General features: G+C 46.4%; 1 protein-coding gene across 11 annotated transcripts in view; it reads right to left on the reverse strand.

Annotated features, from left to right (window-relative positions):
• Positions 1–8,405: 8,405 nt before the first annotated feature.
• The window catches only part of tle3b (TLE family member 3, transcriptional corepressor b), a 28,635-nt gene continuing 19,290 nt past the window's right edge, over positions 8,406–17,750 (reverse strand). For 6 of the 11 annotated variants that reach the window (XM_010875365.5, XM_010875340.5, XM_010875356.5 and 3 more), the window contains 12 exons: positions 15,235–15,357; positions 15,071–15,121; positions 14,438–14,590; positions 13,803–13,935; positions 13,504–13,679; positions 12,694–12,767; positions 12,361–12,610; positions 11,290–11,537; positions 11,008–11,155; positions 10,735–10,885; positions 9,722–9,798; positions 8,406–9,491 (listed from right to left, as the gene is read on the reverse strand). In XM_010875365.5, the coding sequence (XP_010873667.1) occupies positions 9,384–9,491; positions 9,722–9,798; positions 10,735–10,885; positions 11,008–11,155; positions 11,290–11,537; positions 12,361–12,610; positions 12,694–12,767; positions 13,504–13,679; positions 13,803–13,935; positions 14,438–14,590; positions 15,071–15,121; positions 15,235–15,357 (1,692 nt within the window). In that variant the 3' untranslated portion in view covers positions 8,406–9,383. The remainder of the gene's footprint in view (positions 9,492–9,721; positions 9,799–10,734; positions 10,886–11,007; positions 11,156–11,289; positions 11,538–12,360; positions 12,611–12,693; positions 12,768–13,503; positions 13,680–13,802; positions 13,936–14,437; positions 14,591–15,070; positions 15,122–15,234; positions 15,358–17,750) is intronic. The other 5 variants (XM_020054267.3, XM_020054260.3, XM_020054249.3 and 2 more) reach the window with 2 other exon arrangements.

The following is a 17,750-nucleotide window of genomic DNA, read 5'->3' on the forward strand; positions in this document are numbered from 1 at the left end:
TCATTATATCATGCATTTTGGTATTAATGTGTTGGTATCATTATATTATGCATTTTGGTATTAATGAGTTGGTATCATTATATTATGCATTTTGGTATTAATGAGTTGGTATCATTATATTATGCATTTTGGTATTAATGAGTTGGTATCATTATATCATGCATTTTGGTATTAATGAGTTGGTATCATTATATCATGCATTTTGGTATTAATGTGTTGGTATCATTATATTATGCATTTTGGTATTAATGAGTTGGTATCATTATATTATGCATTTTGGTATTAATGAGTTGGTATCATTATATTATGCATTTTGGTATTAATGAGTTGGTATCATTATATCATGCATTTTGGTATTAATGAGTTGGTATCATTTTGGTGTTCATATGTATCAAAAGTATTGTAGAATGTCTAATAACATAGTTCTATAATGTAGAGAAGTTTTAATAAGTGTCAATAATATTTTTTCGTGTTCAATAGTATTCATTGGTATCAGTGGTTTTGTAATGTTTCATAATATTAAAATCAATCAATAGTATTAATTTGTATCAATGGTTTTGTATAATATTGAACGAAGAGCTACTTTTATGGTTGCTATACCACGGTGCTAGCCCAGAGGGTGCTGTTGAGCCCACTGCAGATATGGCATTTGTTGATGACTACATGTGCTTTTAGTATAGCTCTATCTACAAATATATAATACATATTTATATGCATATAATAACATTTATATTCACATATGTGTTTTCTTTTCATTTCACTGCATGTTCCCTTCAGTGTGGGATGACCATTGTGTTTAATCACTTAGTGGAAGCCAAAAACAGAACCAGTCATTATAGCTCGCCTTTCCAGTCAGTGGAAAATGACTGATGTCAAACCTCAACGCGCACGCGCACGCGCACGCCTAAACAAGCCTTCAGCATTCCATGGGTGCTTCACTATTGGCCTACGCTCATCCCAGCTACGTTCCACACTCTCAAAGAACAATCTTATCCTCCTTTCTTCATCACTCTTCAATGCAACCCCCCCACCCCCCGCCACCACTGCAGACCTGTTAAACAGGGTGGGATTGGCCGTGAACCAGCCACGCCCCTTCTCCTTAGCTCCTCCCTCAAGCAGAGAAAAAGGGAGAGACAGAGGAGACTGGTCTGGACTGGCTGGGCCTAGAGGCAGGCAGGGAAACTAATGAAACTCTAATCCACTACACTGCATTCCTACTGCCCCAATCGCCTTAAACAAGGACCACCCTGGACAGACTCTCTCCTTTCCCTCTCCCTCTCGTTCTTTTTGTGTGTGTGTGTGTGTGTGTGTGTATGTGCGCGTGTCTGTAAGCTCACTGATCATCAGAAAGAGAGATGAGAGAGCCTAGCGAGGGACAGAGATGAGAGTGAAAAATCTGAGCGCACAAGAGAGAGGGAGAAAATGATGGGAAAGGAACAGGAGTGCGAGTCACCATTTCAACCCCCTTCCCTCTCCAGGCTCCTCAGCATCTTCCAGACACGACTCTGAAGTGGTCACTTGTGTCCATGTGGCCCAGGGGCCCTGGGATGAAAGCACTCCAGTCAAGGGCAGGTCAGTGCCAGAGGATGCTATCAGAACACAGATGACCTCTCAGAGCCTAATGTGGCTGTGCCGAAAGAGCACTACCATTGGTCCCCTTTAATCTAAGCCTATTCTCTCCAACGGCTTTATTATTGTTAAGTGAGGAAGAAAAAGGGTTTTTTTCTCTCACACACACACACACACACACACACGACTGCTTTCAAAAAGTGCAACCCACATACACACACCAACACAGTCACTTTTAGAACTCAACAACTTAGCCTGGGTACTCAGGAACTGCCTACTTCAGTGGTACAAAAGGGAAAGAGAGAAAAAGGTTGAGAGAGGTTTGGAGAGAAAAGACAAAAGGCTACAAGAAGGACTGGAAAGAAGACAGATAGAAAAAGAGGGATTGTGTGTGTGTGTGTGTATATATATATACACATACACATACACACACACACACACACACACACACACACACACACACACACACACACACACACACACACACACACATATATATATATATATATATATATGGATGCGTGTGTGTATATGTGTGTATTTGTGAGAAGAAAGAAAAGGTAAAGCGAAAGGATGCATGTTGAGTGACAAAGAGAAAGAAGGGTAAGGAGAAAGTATATGCGTGTGTGTGTGTGAGAGAGAGACAGAGTGAAAGAGAGCGAGAGAGGAGGGAGGTCGAGAAACAGCGATGTCACTGAAAGCATGGCATCTCCTCTCAGCCAGTGGTGCTGTATTATATGGTGAGGACATGGAGTCAGGAGGCTGTCAGCTCAAAGAGAGGAGGAAGCCTATATGACAGAGTGATGAGAGGGGGAGAGAACTGATGAGAAAAGACAGGGGAGGGTGTACTGGGCCACCTTCATCTCCCCTCCCCTCTCCCCATCTATGCCTGCAACGCAACCGAACAGTCAGGATCCACACTAGATTCACTGGAGTGGTGCAAAGAAAAAAAAAAAGAAGCAATGACTGGCGTCAGAGTCCCATCTACAGAGCCAGGAAGACGAAAACTCTTTTGTGTCGCAAATATGCTTTTTAGCAGCACAAAGAAGCAATCCGAGTTTGACCTGAAAGGTCTGTCTATTCGCCTGGGATCAGACAGTGGGAAGACAAACTATCCCAATGTTAATGTCACTTCAAAAAATACTTTACTATTTCCCCTTTTGAAGACGAAATGGGACATGAGACGTCACGCAGTGAGCATGACGGTGTTCCCCGGGACGTTCTAACAAAGGCAACCAGATGCAGAGGACAAACGTACCCCACCATCACCCCACCCACAAACATGAAACATTCCTCTCATTTTCTGGATAAAAGTATCTTGAGCAAGCGAGCAGTGTAAGTTCAAGTACTATAGCATCACAAGTGCAATACAAATTGCAATATAGATTTGTAGGATATTTGCTAGCATATTCCACTTGCATGGCTTGCTGAATCCACCTAAAGTCACCTCAGAGGGGTGTTGCAGCAGCATATTAGACAATGGGAAAAGCCTAATCATTCCTAAGGAGGCGAGACTGGCCTCATTTGCTTCAGTTTCCTTCAACGGGTCCCCAGCGAGTCCCTGGGAGCTCAATGCAGCCTGGAGCTCTTATCTATTCCTACTTAGCGATCAATGACTGCTACATTCAATCTCCAGGAAAATGGGAAGGAGTAGTGGCACGATGTTTAGCATTTGTTACCATATGATGTGAAGTGCAAACGTGGTCATGTCTACAACCTCCCTACCAGCATTCCTGCCATTGTGGCTAGGGTCCAGGGAATCAGATTGGATTGGTCACAAGTAGGATACAAAAGGTACACTTTGCAGCAAAATGCTTCCCACAACGCAAAAGAAAGAAGTATAATACAATGCTTTTGGTAACAGAAACGATATAAAGAAGTAGAATGGAGAATAATAAACAGACAACAAAGATGAACACATGCACACAAATTGTTGGCTTGGAATAGAATAGCTACTTAATCCTCCATAGTTGTGATCAGACTAACACCCAAACACACTCTCATCGAAATCCCAACCTGACAGCCAGAACCCCCGCACAAGTGCAAATTAATGCTCTGATCACCTGTGGTGGAGAGACAGAGAAAACCCATTACCCTCCAGAACGGAGAAGGAATGAAAGACAAGAGAAGAGGAAGAGATGGCACACGGATCAGATGACAGGACTGGCTAATAGAAATGGATAAGGCGGCGACAGTTGGAGCTTTATTTTATTGCAGCTTTTGATGTTATTAATCACAAACTGTTACCGTAGAAGCATTTGTTATGGCTTTACATCCCCAGCCATCCGATGATTGGACAGCAATTTAAATTAATGCAGTCGTGATTCCTTTCATTTTTGTAAAGCCTCCATTTTATACAAATCGCACACCAAGTGAATTTGCGTGCAGTTGTGGTTCTCCTTAAGTGATATCAGCCGATATCTTATATTTTCCTCATTTTTAAAAGACAACTTAACTCTGGTAGGGTGTTGCTTAGCGTTTTGAAGACATACCCGTATAGACTAGGTACTGCTAGTTAGGTAGCTAACTAACTACATTACACAACATAACTGATTAATGTATTTATAAATAACGGTTATTTATGAATAGGGCATTATATATTAAAAGTCCTGCCTGGATGAATTAACAATTGAGATCTGTGGCTTGCAAACTATTGTAAGAGGTAGTCCCTGTTTTAGATATCGCTACTGTCGATAAAACTGCATGCTTTAACAACTGCAAATTCAGTGCCTGTTTATCTGCCTACAGTCTGAATATTAAGAACAAATATTTAGTCCCTAGAACAACCAGATGTAGTGGAAAGTTGAGAATTCATGAATTTGTCAATTTAATTTGTCAAAATTAAATTATATGGGATGAAAGTTATTCTTCAGGTAAACGTGTGCCAGAAAGCCAGACCTTGGGCAAAGACATGAGGTCACTTAACAATTCTAGCTTTTCTCGCATTTTCAGAAATGGGGGAAAAATAGTACAAGGGAGTCCTTAAAAAATATGTACTGCTCTTAAGTCAGTAAAAAAAAAGTTTTCTACACATCACTAATATTTAATTTCCGATACCGCCCCTTGTTTTTACGAAGTTGTATGGTCGTCTTAACTGTAGCCAATTCATTTCAGAAATAGCGGTCTAGCTTGAGAGACTAGTCGCTTGATGCCATGGTCACTAACATAGACACTGTATATTGATGAGCAGAAATAAAAACAAGAAGGGCTTGGAAAATTGACAAGATTGCCAAGTACTATTTAGTGGACAAAGTTGCCATCATCATATTTTAAAATGTGCTTTAACAGATGAAAATGTTGTCATTAACTAGCAAAGTCAGTTAAGTCAGAATAGCAAGTGACGCTAAAGTAAGCTATCTTAAATTTGGACTCTCAATATTAACTAGTTAGTTAACATTATACTGCATCTAAAATACATTTGGTGACATCACAATTATGGCAAAGGGTTTAGCTACTTAATATTTGCCTTCTTTAGAGAAGGTATTATGTTTTCAAGCTTTAGTAATGCACTTTAAACCGAAACTTCATTAACATCCTCAGTTAAGAATTTTCATTTTCAGAATATTCAGTGAGTCACCAGAACGAAGAAAAGGTAAGTTCTAAACCTAAACGTAACAAAATGTGGAAACCATGAATATCTTATCCACTAAGCTAATTAAATGTGAAACAACACTTGGTTTTAAGTAGTACAGCCAGTTACAGAACACAATACGGGCATGATAAACATTTTTTTTTTTTATTCAAGAGGTGCTATACATTTTCTAAATAGCATTTCTATCCTATTCTCCAATCGCCTTTTTGTTCAGGGAGGCGGTCTCTACGTTGTATTTTTAATCACTTGTGTAATTGCTCACATGAGTAATAATACATTAAGTAGGTGAGCTATGGTGAATGTCCCCTTTAAACAATTTTCTCAGGTGAATTTTCTCAGGAGAAATGTGTTTCAAAGATATGTTCTGCGTTTTTGACTCAAAAGTTTAACACACCAACTTATTCAAGGGTGTTCCCTTTCTTTATTTTTTTTACTATTTTCCACATTGTAGAATAACAGTGAAGACATAAAATCTACCAAATAACACATACGGAATCATGTAGTAACAAAACGTGTGTTCAAAAAATTTAAATACCTTCACATTTTAGATTCTTCAAACACTGTGCCCTTACGGCTTTCTCTCAACCAGCTTCATGAGGTAGTCACCTGGAATGCACTGGAATGAACAGGTGTGCCTTGTTAAAAGTAAAAAATTTAATATTTACATACAGTATGAACACTATAATTACGTGTTGTTTTTTTAGTCTTGCCAGTATTACTTTTTATTGGATTTTTGGCTTTCATCAATAAAGTCTATTTTCATGTCTATAATTATTTCGTCATGCATTTAATAGTTTATGGCTACTACAAAGAGTAAGTGGTGGATGTGAAAAAGTGAACGGTGATCCCAGCAAAATAAACGTCTAATTACGATGGTACTTATAGTATGCCTTTTTCTATCCACCCAAAAGGTTCACATAATAACCAGGAAGCTTGACGCAGCCACCTACAGCTAATCAGCTGAGGATAATCCAGGATCCTCCTGTTTGCCCTCATCAAGAAATTCTGAGGAAACCGGTAAAGACTAACCGGTGACAACTGCACGGTGTCAACTATCAGACAATTAAGTTAACAAGTTGGCTCGCTACACTGTCATCTCTGCTCAGGAGGGGTTCACCACATAAAGACTCATCCGCCATATGTACAGATCCCATAATCCAGTACTAAGTCTGCGGCAGCTACTGTGACAGATTTTCTGTGTGTGGGCGGGGGGGGGCAGAGAGACTGTGGTCTCGACGAGGCGCTGAGGCAGCAGGGTGTGACGCTTTGTAAGTCACACAGTGGTTTGGCAACCCACCCAGACCCTCAGCTATGTGTCTCCTCTGTCCCCATTAGTCTTTTCGTCAGCCTGCGACCACACCAGCGCCCTCCGCGCCTGGACGCCGGCCCACTGACTCACCCCTCTTCCACTGGCAGGCACGCGGACGCAGACCTAATACATCCAGTTACCCGGAAAGGGACCACAAGGCATACGTCGCAGGCATTAGGTCGTCAACTCAACACTTTCCTTTTCCAAGCGTTCAGGTATCACATCAAGAGTTGGGGCAATGTGTGCGAGATCCCGTGCGGCTTGGTTTGGAAGAATATGACGCTTGCAGCGCCACAGTTTGCGTGTTCGATTACCACTGGGGACCTGAAATGATCACTGCAAGTCGCTCTGGATAAGGGGGTCAGTTTACTGGCTACAAAGTAAGTGAAAGTTTCTGAGGGTGGTGTGCAAGATGCACTCAAAAATAGAGGTGCTTTTACGCCTGATGTCCACCAAACGCGTGCTGGCGTTGCGCCGGAAGTCATTCACTGTCAATGGGGCATTCCATAAAGGCATGTTTCCAATACGATACTGCATTGAGGTTTAGTGTAAGGCATGCGTTCAATACTTCAACTCGTGCATGGTTTTACTGCTGCGCGGGTGCGATTGAGGTTCAACTTCCCGAAGAAACTAGTGGCACATAGCATGACCATAGCCAACTAGACATTGGGCAGGCAAAATTTGACAATATGCTAAATAAAATCATTCAAGTGGCTACAGTAGGCCATCTAACCAACTCAAAAATTAATTAGATAGATAGCCAACAGTCAGCTCTGTATCAAACTACAGTACAATGCTAAACATTTCGCTCTAACTTAGTTAAATTACCAGCACCTAGTTTCCACAGCTTCATCCAGCGCCATGCAACATTTTTGGCGTTGATGCCCCAGTAGAAATATGCACTTTGGTCGTATAGAGCAGATTCTCTAGAGACTGCAAAAAATTATTCTCCTTCATGCTTCCAACCTTATTGCCTTGCGAAAGCATATGTGCGTCAAGTACGAAGAAAATACGTACAGGACATCCAACAAAAATAACACGCTACGTTTTGTCGCATTTGGTGGACATCGGGTGTTAAACCTTTTTATGTGAATGTCAGTATGGAGTTTATACTGATATGCCTCGGTAAGTTCTGAAAGTCTTCGATACAACGAAAATAGAGCACGTTGTAATGGAATGAACTGGGACGTCTTTCTACAAAAAAAAAACAGTTTATTGAATTATTGACAACTGTACATTATGTTCAGTGCTGACACAGTTTTGCTACATACTTTGGTGTGAATTGAAGACTCGCACATTTCAACCCCTCTTTGCGACTCAGAGTGAGGCAGATAGCAGGGCGCTGTTCACCTCACAAGCCTGTAACCGTAAGACAGATATTCCCCAGTAGACAAAAATCTCAGATCAGCTTACCCCTCCGCCGACCCGAACCGTTCCATGTGGGAACAAATCCTTATATCAATATCTTATGTAGATGCTGGTCACCATGACAATGCTAACTTCTGACATTTTACATTTTGAAAGACCCCAATAACCAACCCGATCTGCGAGCCCCCCCCCCCCCAAAAAAAAAAAAAACTAACCCTTGCACTTAACAGGCACTGGATTTCATTGTGGTCAACTGGGAGACACTTGAGCAAACCAATTATTTTTCTACTTTCCTTCAAGTCCAGGTAGTCCAAGATGCTGCATTGAGGATGGAGCAGAAAATCAAATGGGATTCCTCTAAAGCATGTGCTCTTAACCCCTTGCTGGAGATGAAGTTGTAGCTTATTCTACATTGAGTCTCGACCTGTTTCGGGCCAATTATCAAATTGTGTCAGGCTAGCAAAAGCAGTCATTCAGTTTGTCATCCCATATTAGTAATAATACAGTAGATTTTTATCTAGGTCCTTTGTTAGAATAAACATCAACTGAGGCCCCCCCCCCCCCCCCCCCCCCCAACCAATCCCCCCCACCAACAATCCAAGATGTACGAGACAGGGCAAAAGGGCACAGACAGAGTAGTAGTTAGTGAACAGAAAGCTTCTTTAATATCGTTTTAATTTACATTGTTCTCCTCTCGCTGAACCCCCATAGTCCACTCCGTTAAAGGCGGTTTGAGCAGGGGTCCTGTGGAATTCCACGGCCGTCCGTGGCTCTGCCTGAGCCGGCAGGCTCCACATTCCAGACCTTTCTGTAGCTCCAAAAGGTCAAAATCCCAAAACAGACATTTTAATCTCCAAAAAATGTTCCGGTTCACAATTTGACTTCGAAAAAGGTCAGTCTGGATTGGAGCACTTTAGCTACCCCCTCCGCACGCACAAAGAAAAAGTAGAAATTAAATCCTTAAAAAAAGTTCTAGTCTACATTTTCCTCCCTTGAATATCAAGCAGAAGGGAGAGGCCGAACGAAAAACCATCACAAGTACACCAGGACATGAAAATATATAGATATATATATATTTTTATAATATATATATAAAATGTCTTTATTACTCCATTATGTACACTTTTCACAAGACGTCCAGGGAGCAACAGTTGGAAGGAGGAAGCGCTGCTCCTGATCGCACCATTGCAACAAAAAAAAAATGATTACAAAAAAAATACCCAAAAAAACAACTTTAACTGAACAAAACAAAAAAAATAAAAAACTAGCGAGACAATATTCAACTTCAGTGCCCATAGGGTTACAGTCTGAACCAAAGTGTCGGTTAGATATGCCAGCTGACCGCCAAACCATAGCCAGGTAAACTGTTCAGAGTGCCTTCTGAGCACCAATCCAGCAGCGGTAACAGCTGACACATAGCCGACTGTCTGTAGTACAATCCCTGGTGAGGTCAGGGGGTAGGATAGGTGAAAGGAGCAGTAGGGACAAGCAACTCCCTTTGTCAGGCCAGTAGAAGTGCTCAAACTGTGGCATTTCAGCCGTTGCTTAGTAGATCACTTCGTAGACCGTGGCCTTCTTGTCGCCAGAGCCTGTCACAATGTACTTGTCATCCGCAGAGATGTCACAGCTCAGGACGGAGGAGGACTCCTTTGACTGTTTAGAGAAAATATTTTTTTTTTAATGTGCTGGCTATGTCACATACCAGCCCATGTCACCACCACTTGCAAACTAGCCTTCTGAAAGAATTCTCTGAAGAATGTTGTTTAGCTACGATTTACAGATTTCATGCAGACCGCTTCCATGTAGATGGCCGTGCGTGCGTGCGTGCGTGCGTGCGTGCGTGCATATATATATATATGGATGAGTGCTATTGATTGGCATACCTGGAATATGCTGGCACCGTATGGGGTCCTCCAGGCATTCAGGAGGTTGTCCTTCCCCGTGCTCACAAACCATTTACCTTTCAACACAGGACGTGACAGCCGTAAGCACACACACACACACATCCGAGGTTGCCGTCAGTTGCCAGGGCGGAGCGCCGCGCTACCACCCAGGCATGTAATTGCATTTAGATTCAGTAACTCAGGACAACTGATTTGATGGAGTCGACTGTACCAAGGGTTACCATAAAAGACTGCTAAGCACTCAATTCAGTGGGATCATTTTCCTTGACAAAAGGTTTTTACATTTGAACTACTCAGTGTATAATATTTACCCCATTCTCTTTGGATTGTCCCACAGAGTTGCATTACAAAGTTTGACATAAATTAAATTGTGATACGCGTTGTGAAATATAAAAGTTAAAGAAAAGTAATTTAAAAACTCAAACATTTTTCATTTTTCAGCAGGACCCCAACCAAAACAATCAAGTTGGTTACCAAAAGTACATTGAATGCAACTTAGAAAGTTGAAAATCTACAGCAAGACTTCAAACTTGAACTTCAAGACTGTTGAACCATTATCCCAAACACAAACAGGGCCAGACTCATTTTGAACAAAATCCAGGGGTGGAAAGCCCTTCCAGATTTACCCAAGACATACTATTCTAATCACTACCATGGGGGTTTCTAACACGGAATCAGGGGTGCATAGTTATTCAATTAAGGTATATTAGCAGCAGATTATTAAAATTAAATAAACACTGCTGACAAATTTTTTTTTTGTTGCAGAAATCTTATATAAATGTAAATTAAATTGAATCCAATTACAATACTACAGTTAATTTAAGGGCTTGTATTTCAAGTTACCTACCCAGATCTTACCCAACAAAATGAATTCACTACGTAAACAGAACCGAGGCATCATTTACAGGAATGGAGGGGGGAAATAAGAGGGCGTTTTCTGTTTCTACTAATTGCCTGCATGGAGGGAAAAAAACGGGTCTAATTTCTCTTACCACAGTAGGCAAATTTGAGGGAGAGCACACAACTCTCGTGCAGGTGGAGCTGGTATTTGTCTGGCTTGGTGTGGTGGAGCACCTCCACGTTGCTGCTCTCCATGCCCACCGCCAGCCACTCGCCTGTGGGGCAGTAGCCCAGAGAGAAGATCTGGGAGGAGACAGGAGGCGGGGTTGAATGGGGGTCGGGGGGGGGGCACGGTGTGTTCCTGGTTTCACCAGCTTATCGATATTAAAAACAAGGTCAATCGTTTGTTTCCCGCCCGTCTGTACCTGAGAGGTGAAGTCGTGCTGCTGCAGCTGTCGCCCCTCCCTCAGGTCCCAGGAGCGGACGGTGTTGTCCAGGCCTCCAGTCCACAGCTTGGTCCCGTCATGGGAGATGTCTATGCAGCTGGCTCCGTCCGTGTGACCCTGGAACTGCCTGCAACAGCCACAACCAACCCCGCTCATTTACGTCACGTTTCATCCTCCGGGTCGCCACCACTGCCAAGCTGGGGGTCACCCCCCCCCCCCCCCCCCATGAAGGCTCCCCCCACGGGCGGACCGGTCACTCACCTGACCAGGGTCTGGTTGTGCAGGTCCCAGACGGCGATGTTCCCGTCACTGCAGCAGGAGAAGCAGACCTTGGCGTCGGGGGAGATGGCCAAGGCGTAGCAGGCGGGGGCCGAGGAGGTGAGCTCCGCCTTGATCCGGGGTGTCTGCGAGGCCAGGTCCCAGATGGTCAGCGTGCTTGCCTCCCCGCCCACGATCAGAGTGCGTCCGTCTGGGAGGAGCTTACAGGAGCGGATGTAGTTGTCCCTGTTCTGGAGAGGGAGGGAGACCAAGACGTTGAGCGAGACGCTGGGCGCTATCAAGTTGTCACGCCGTGCCACGGCGCTAATGTGTACAACAAACCAAAACCTTCCACAGACATGCAACACGTTCACCGCCAGACTGATGGAAGTCAGCGCGTGGCCTCTCGGCTGCAGTGTGTGTGTGTGTGTGTGTGTGTGTGTGTGTGTCTTCATTTGTAGCGTCAACAGGGGAAGAGGAGTACTGGCTGGCCCGAGTCCACGAGGCGAGTGATGTGATTGAGAGATTAATATAGTACCGGGTCTCTCAGACGAATTAAGCAGCTTTTCCGATGGCTATATAAAGACCTCGTCACAACGCCAGCACCCTGTCTGCTGTGTGGCTCCCGACCAAGTGGCTGGGGGAAGGTCAGCCGCGTGAGACTGGGGCGCCGGGGGGGCGCGGGGGAGGCTCGGGGGAGGCTGGGGGGGGACGGGGGACTGATGGACAGGTAATGGCAGGGTGGGACGATCAGCGGATTATTACTCAATGTCTTTTCCCAAACAGACTACCCCACACACAGGGGGACGCACGGCCCAACGAGACCAGCTCTTTGAATCATTCCCCTCCTGTTCACTACAACTAACGGCCGGATGTGAAGGCGGTCGTTACAAAGATGACTGACAGTACCCGTGCCCATGAGGGGGGGCTTCACACCTCACGTCAAATGACAATCAACACAGTACGGTCCCGCAGTGGCCAGTTTGTCGTCCCCCCCCACAGGGAATTCTGTTAGCCGGCATGCAGCGGAGATGACGTGACAGGACCAGTGTAAGACACAAAGCTGCCGCTCACCAGACAGTCCAGCTGGGACACGGGACTCTTGCTGCCCGGCTGGCTGATGTCCCAGATCTTGACACAGCCCTTCCCGCCTGTGTAGACGTGACGTGTCGGGTTGCTGATGGTGACGGCGCACACCACCTCGCCGTGGCTCAGCGTGTTGATCTGACGGGCGTGGCGCGGTATGCCCGGGCCAATCAGGGCGTCCGGGGGAAACGGCACAGGCTGCATCTGGCCGTCGGCGCTCACGTGGAAGGAGTAGGCCCTGCGGAGGAAACGAACCGTTACCACCATGACGCCTGGACTGGCGAACTGGACAGGTTTCCGAGAGAGGGTTTTTGCACTTACGGTTTTCCTCCGGAGATAGACGTGAGGCTGGCTGGGAGGCCCGGTCTCATGTGGGGGTGAGGGTCAAACCCCGCCTGGGAAAACACCACAGATAGCACGTTAACCTAAGAAACAGCACAAAGTACGCCCACGCGGCCTGCCAGACTAGGCCATCTGTCCAAACTGAAAACTTAGCATTGCTACTGCTGTAGTGCCCCTCAAGCTGTATTTATACCATCCTTGCTGTGGGGAACCAACATTTCCTTGAAAGGCAGAGCCTGTCTGGGTTTGTGCTAACGGTGTAAAAGGGGAGCTTTACACAAGGCAACAACATCCCACTTGCTAATGCAAGCCTGAGAGATTCACACTCACACACACACGTTTTGCCAGTTCTTTCCCCCCCTCCCTTGAAGCATCACACATCAAAGGAAAGGAGTTCGCTGACTCCAAAGCTTCCCCAATTGCCTCTGACTTTGCATAGACAGAGCTGAACAAAAAGAGAAGAGGATTCTAAGGAAATATTGAAAGAGTGAATTATTGAAATAGGAAATGAATGCTAAATCGGCTGCTAGTCATATTACGAGGTCTTTCAGCCGACAGCGGTTTTTGCCTAATTCAATGGTGGCGCTGCTGAGAAACGCAATAGATAGCAAGAAAATCTGGCATAGCGTGATGTTGAGTTTTTGTGTTCGAGGGAACATATGCGTGCATGCCTGTTTTTAAAAAAACGAAATGTGTTCCATTAGTAAACAATGCGTTCCATTAGTGTGACTACAAGTGAACGTAGCGACGGAACGCGCTGCAACGCGATGCATTTCCGAATGACCCTACCATGGGGGAGCGTCCGTATGCGGCGGCGGCGGCGGCGCTCATCTGGGGGGAGATGTGGAGGCCAGGGTACACCCCGGGGCTGGTCAAGGAGCCGTTCATCTCATGGTGGCCCATCATGGCGAAGGGAGTGGCGTAAGAGCTGGCTATGGACAAAGGCGTACGCAGAGCTGGGGCTGCTACGGAGCGGAGGAGGAAACGCACGGTAAGGTTAAAAGGTATTCAGTCAGGAGGTCAATCAGTGGCCGGTTTAACGCGAGTCCCGTGTAAGGTGGTGGTTTCCGGTCAGTGGGAGGACTTACTCAGGGCCTCCATTCCCGGCGGCTTGCCCATGTTGGGCCGCAGACCAGGGGTGGTGCTGGTTCCTGGCGTAGGGGCGTCGTTGCGAGGCGTGGGGGTGTTGGACTTCAGGCCCGGCGTGGACGACTTATCATTCTGACAGGGACAGAAAGAAAAATGTTGAAAAGCTAAATTCATGGAACCAGGGAGTGACCGTTTCTTCAGGGGACAAAAACAACAGGGTGGTGAGTTTAATGTAATCCAATCTACTAGCCTGGTGGGGACCAGACAAGCCTGCATTTAGAGATGCCCACCGGAGCGCCAACTTCCAACATGGAGGCACAAATAAGAGCCAAGGGGAAGGGGCTGCTACAGAAAGGAAGGAGTTATTGATGGAAGGGAGGAGGGCTGGAGTGAAATCTCTCTAGTATATACTTGGACTTGGTCGTGAGCGGGTAAAGAGGCGTGGTGGGCGGGAGGGCATCTCCCTGTCATTGTCCTGGTTAATTTACAGTTAGGCACTGGGAAAGCTGTTGACATTTATTTCAGCCATAAAGGAGATTGAAAGGAGCAGGGTACTGGGTGCCTCCTACGCACGTGTCCTCCAGCCCCATTACTGTCACACATCCACACCGTCAGTCTACAGCCTCACACTCACATGGGCGTGGTCCTTGGCTTTGGAGGAGGGCGTGCTGCCAGAAGAGGTCACGGAGGCCGGGCTGTTGGGAGCGTCCTTTTTTAGTGCCCGTGATTTGTCCAGACCGTTTTCTGGGGGAGAGTGGGCAGGGCTAGCCCTGGGAGTAGCTGGGTCCTGGAGAGGGGGGAGAAAGAGACGGGACGGGGGGGAGACAGAGAGGGAATATGGATGTAAGACAGAGGTGAGAGTGAAAACATGCTGGAGCATGTACGTGTAAGTCAAACAAACGCTGGCCACATGTTCAAACAAAGACACAACACACGTTGACTTCCTGACACGGTCAGGCTTCCCTCACGTCTAGATTTCACTGAAAAGCATTTCTTTGTAATGCATGCTTTATTCAGAGAGAGACTGTGCAAACATTTGTTTGGTACAGACACACAAGTGGATGTTTCGGCAAAACCACACCCTTCACTGTTTGCTCATACTTCCTTTGTTGCAAGGTCGCCCTGGTGACCTTACCCAGCGTGTCACAGGTGTTAAGGTCACCCAGAGACCTCTTTCAGCTCTGGTTGCACAACAATTACACAAGCAATAAGTCACTTGCCAGTAGAGGGTCTGGGTGTAATTTACGCACAGACACACACACTTTACCTCGTTAGATACATCCACGACCAGGTCGTCACTTTTATCCCCGTCACTATCCTGTTGAAAAACACCGGTGTTAGCTAGTGACTGGGGTGTGTGTGTGTGTGTGGGTGTGTGTGTGGGGGTGTGTGTGTGTGTGTGTGTGTGTGTGTTCGTGGTCTGTTACTCACATATCTACTCATGCTGTCCTTCTCTTCCACCTTGCGTTTCTTTGAGTCCATACTGTATTCCGACGAGCCGCGGTGTTTCTCGCTGGCCGCGCGCAGGCTGTCGGACGGGGACACAGAGTTGTTCTGGAAGAACAGACAGGGATGAGGGGACCACGTCAGACGCAGGACACAGCCAGCCTCTGCCCGTTTAGGTTTTCAAGTGGGGCTTTGTGCCGTTAAGACAGCCATTTTAGAGAGAGGAGCAGACAGGGGAACGACTGGGCTTTACCAAAGACCCAGTGTTGACGGAGGAGTTAGGAGGCCAGCTTTCTCTGTTTGATCCGACTGGACTGGTGCTAGAAAAGAGGCCATTTGCCCAGATACTGAGCAGAATGGGACCGGACCAGTTGTCACAAAGACCATGAAGGGCAAACGGACAGGACAGCTGAGCAAACCACCACACACACACACACACATACTGGAAAAATAAACCCACACTGGGGAAAAAAAACAGCTAACACACACAAAAACGTTGGCGGGGAGTTAGCATGGGTCAGGACGACGTACAGGGAGTTAGCATGGATGAGGACGGAGGACAGGGAGCAAGCATGGAAGAGGGACGGAGTTGGCATGGATGAGGATGGGGGGGGCAGGGAGTGGGCATGGATGAGGACAGGGGACATGGGGTGCAAACAATTCATCTAACCAAATAGAATTCTACAGAAGTAGTAATGCTGCTGTGTCAATGGACACACACCCCAAATCACACACACACACACAAAAACACAAGAGTGAACAGCAGCCCTTTCTCCAGGGCTGCTGGGGCTGAACGAATGACCGCTGGAAAGTCAGTTTGTGCGTGTGTCCTGACCTCACACTGGTTGGCACCTTGCCAAGACCGCTCGGTAGTTGTTCAAAACGGGTGGTGTCAACTAAACCACAGGGACTGAATGACAGGAGTCAGTAAATGAATGTCAGAGATGGAGAGAGAGAGAGGCCCAGTGAGAAGTGTAGAGGAAAGGGCAGAACCACAAGAAAAGGACACTAGAAAGTGCAAAGAGAGAGAATAAATACAAAACTAAGGGGAGCTGGCATCCAATGAGAGGCCAGCAGTGTGGCACCAATGTTCAGCTCCACAGGCAAGCGGACAGGCTGGGGCCAAGCCAGGCCCGCACGCACGCACGCACAGGCAGGTTACAGGACAAGAGTTGCCCATTTCAACCCCTCACTCATGCCACAGAGAAAGAAAAAGCAATAGGTCTAAACAAGATAAAAAGCCAATAGAGTGGGCTGCCACACAGAGGGACAGAGACAAGGATGTGGTTGGCCAGTATTGGGGAGCCCCATTCGGAAGGACTTTTCTAGGCACAGTGCCCTCGTCTTGGCTGCCACACAAAGGAAATCAGACTCTTCCTGACTCTTTAAGCCAAAACCTCCATCCCGCCATTCTCTGAGTCTCTTTTTCCCTGTCCCGGCACTAAATGTCTACATGAATGTTGCCATTGTGGCCTCGATAAATGTGCAGCATTCGGAGAAGAGAAAGCAGGAGGGAGACAAATAGAGATGGATTGGCCGGAGGGGTTGTCAGGGGAGGGTGGAGCTGGATAACAGGCCAACGTCTGCCCAGGCCTGCATGGGTGGGTGGGCGTCTCCGCCTGCCCATTACACACTGGCCTTTTAAGGCATGATTAACAGAGACTCGATAACCTCCGACGTCCCCTATCAGATGACCCGAGACAACAGGACAGGAAGGGAGGGATTGAGGGAGGGCGGGAGACGGGGGCGGGGGTGCGGGTAGTGAGAAGGGAGTGGAGTTAGCATTAGCGCTGCTAATCGCCGGGGCCTGGTTTCATTCCCTTCAGACATGACTGCACCCATTCAGCCTGCCCAGTCAATGGGAACCCAATCTCAGCATGGCCACGGCCGTCATCGTGCCGCTATCTCCAGCTATCAGAGAGATTTAAGCCAGTCTAATAAACAGGGGCTTTAACAAGAGAAGAAGCCCGGAGGCAGGGGGGGGGGGGTGGGGGGGCCGGGGAGAGGGAGAAAAGGGCAGGAGGGTGGAGAGAGAGGAAACAATTCCCTATCTGTGTTCATAAATATTTACTGGAAAGGGAGAGGCAGAAAGGGAGAGGCAGAAAGGGAGAGGATGAGCAAGGGGGAACGATTGAGTATGCAACAGAAAGAAAAGGTAAATGAGAGAATGTGACAGAGAAGACGAGCGTACAACACAATAAAGAGGCTGAACGAATACGAGCACTGGAGGCAAAATATAAGGAGACAAAGACTGAAAGGGCAAAACACAGAAAAGGCTGAAGAAAGGGGATAGACGGGCTACAGTAAATCCTATAAGACGGAGAGAAGAGAATCAAAGTCTCTTTTAATTGTGCTGAAATTATAGAGCAGGCTTAATCCAGGCCCTGTGATTGGAGTCATTTTCCACCTGGATTAGATGGCGTAGTGGCGGTTGCGACACTGGCTTTATTTGGCAGACTCCGCTCCTCCCATTCATTACTGGAATTCAGGACGGCTTACCA

The sequence above is a fragment of the Esox lucius genome, chromosome 2, assembly GCF_011004845.1.
Source record: "Esox lucius isolate fEsoLuc1 chromosome 2, fEsoLuc1.pri, whole genome shotgun sequence".
Classification (NCBI taxonomy): Eukaryota; Metazoa; Chordata; class Actinopteri; order Esociformes; family Esocidae; genus Esox; species Esox lucius.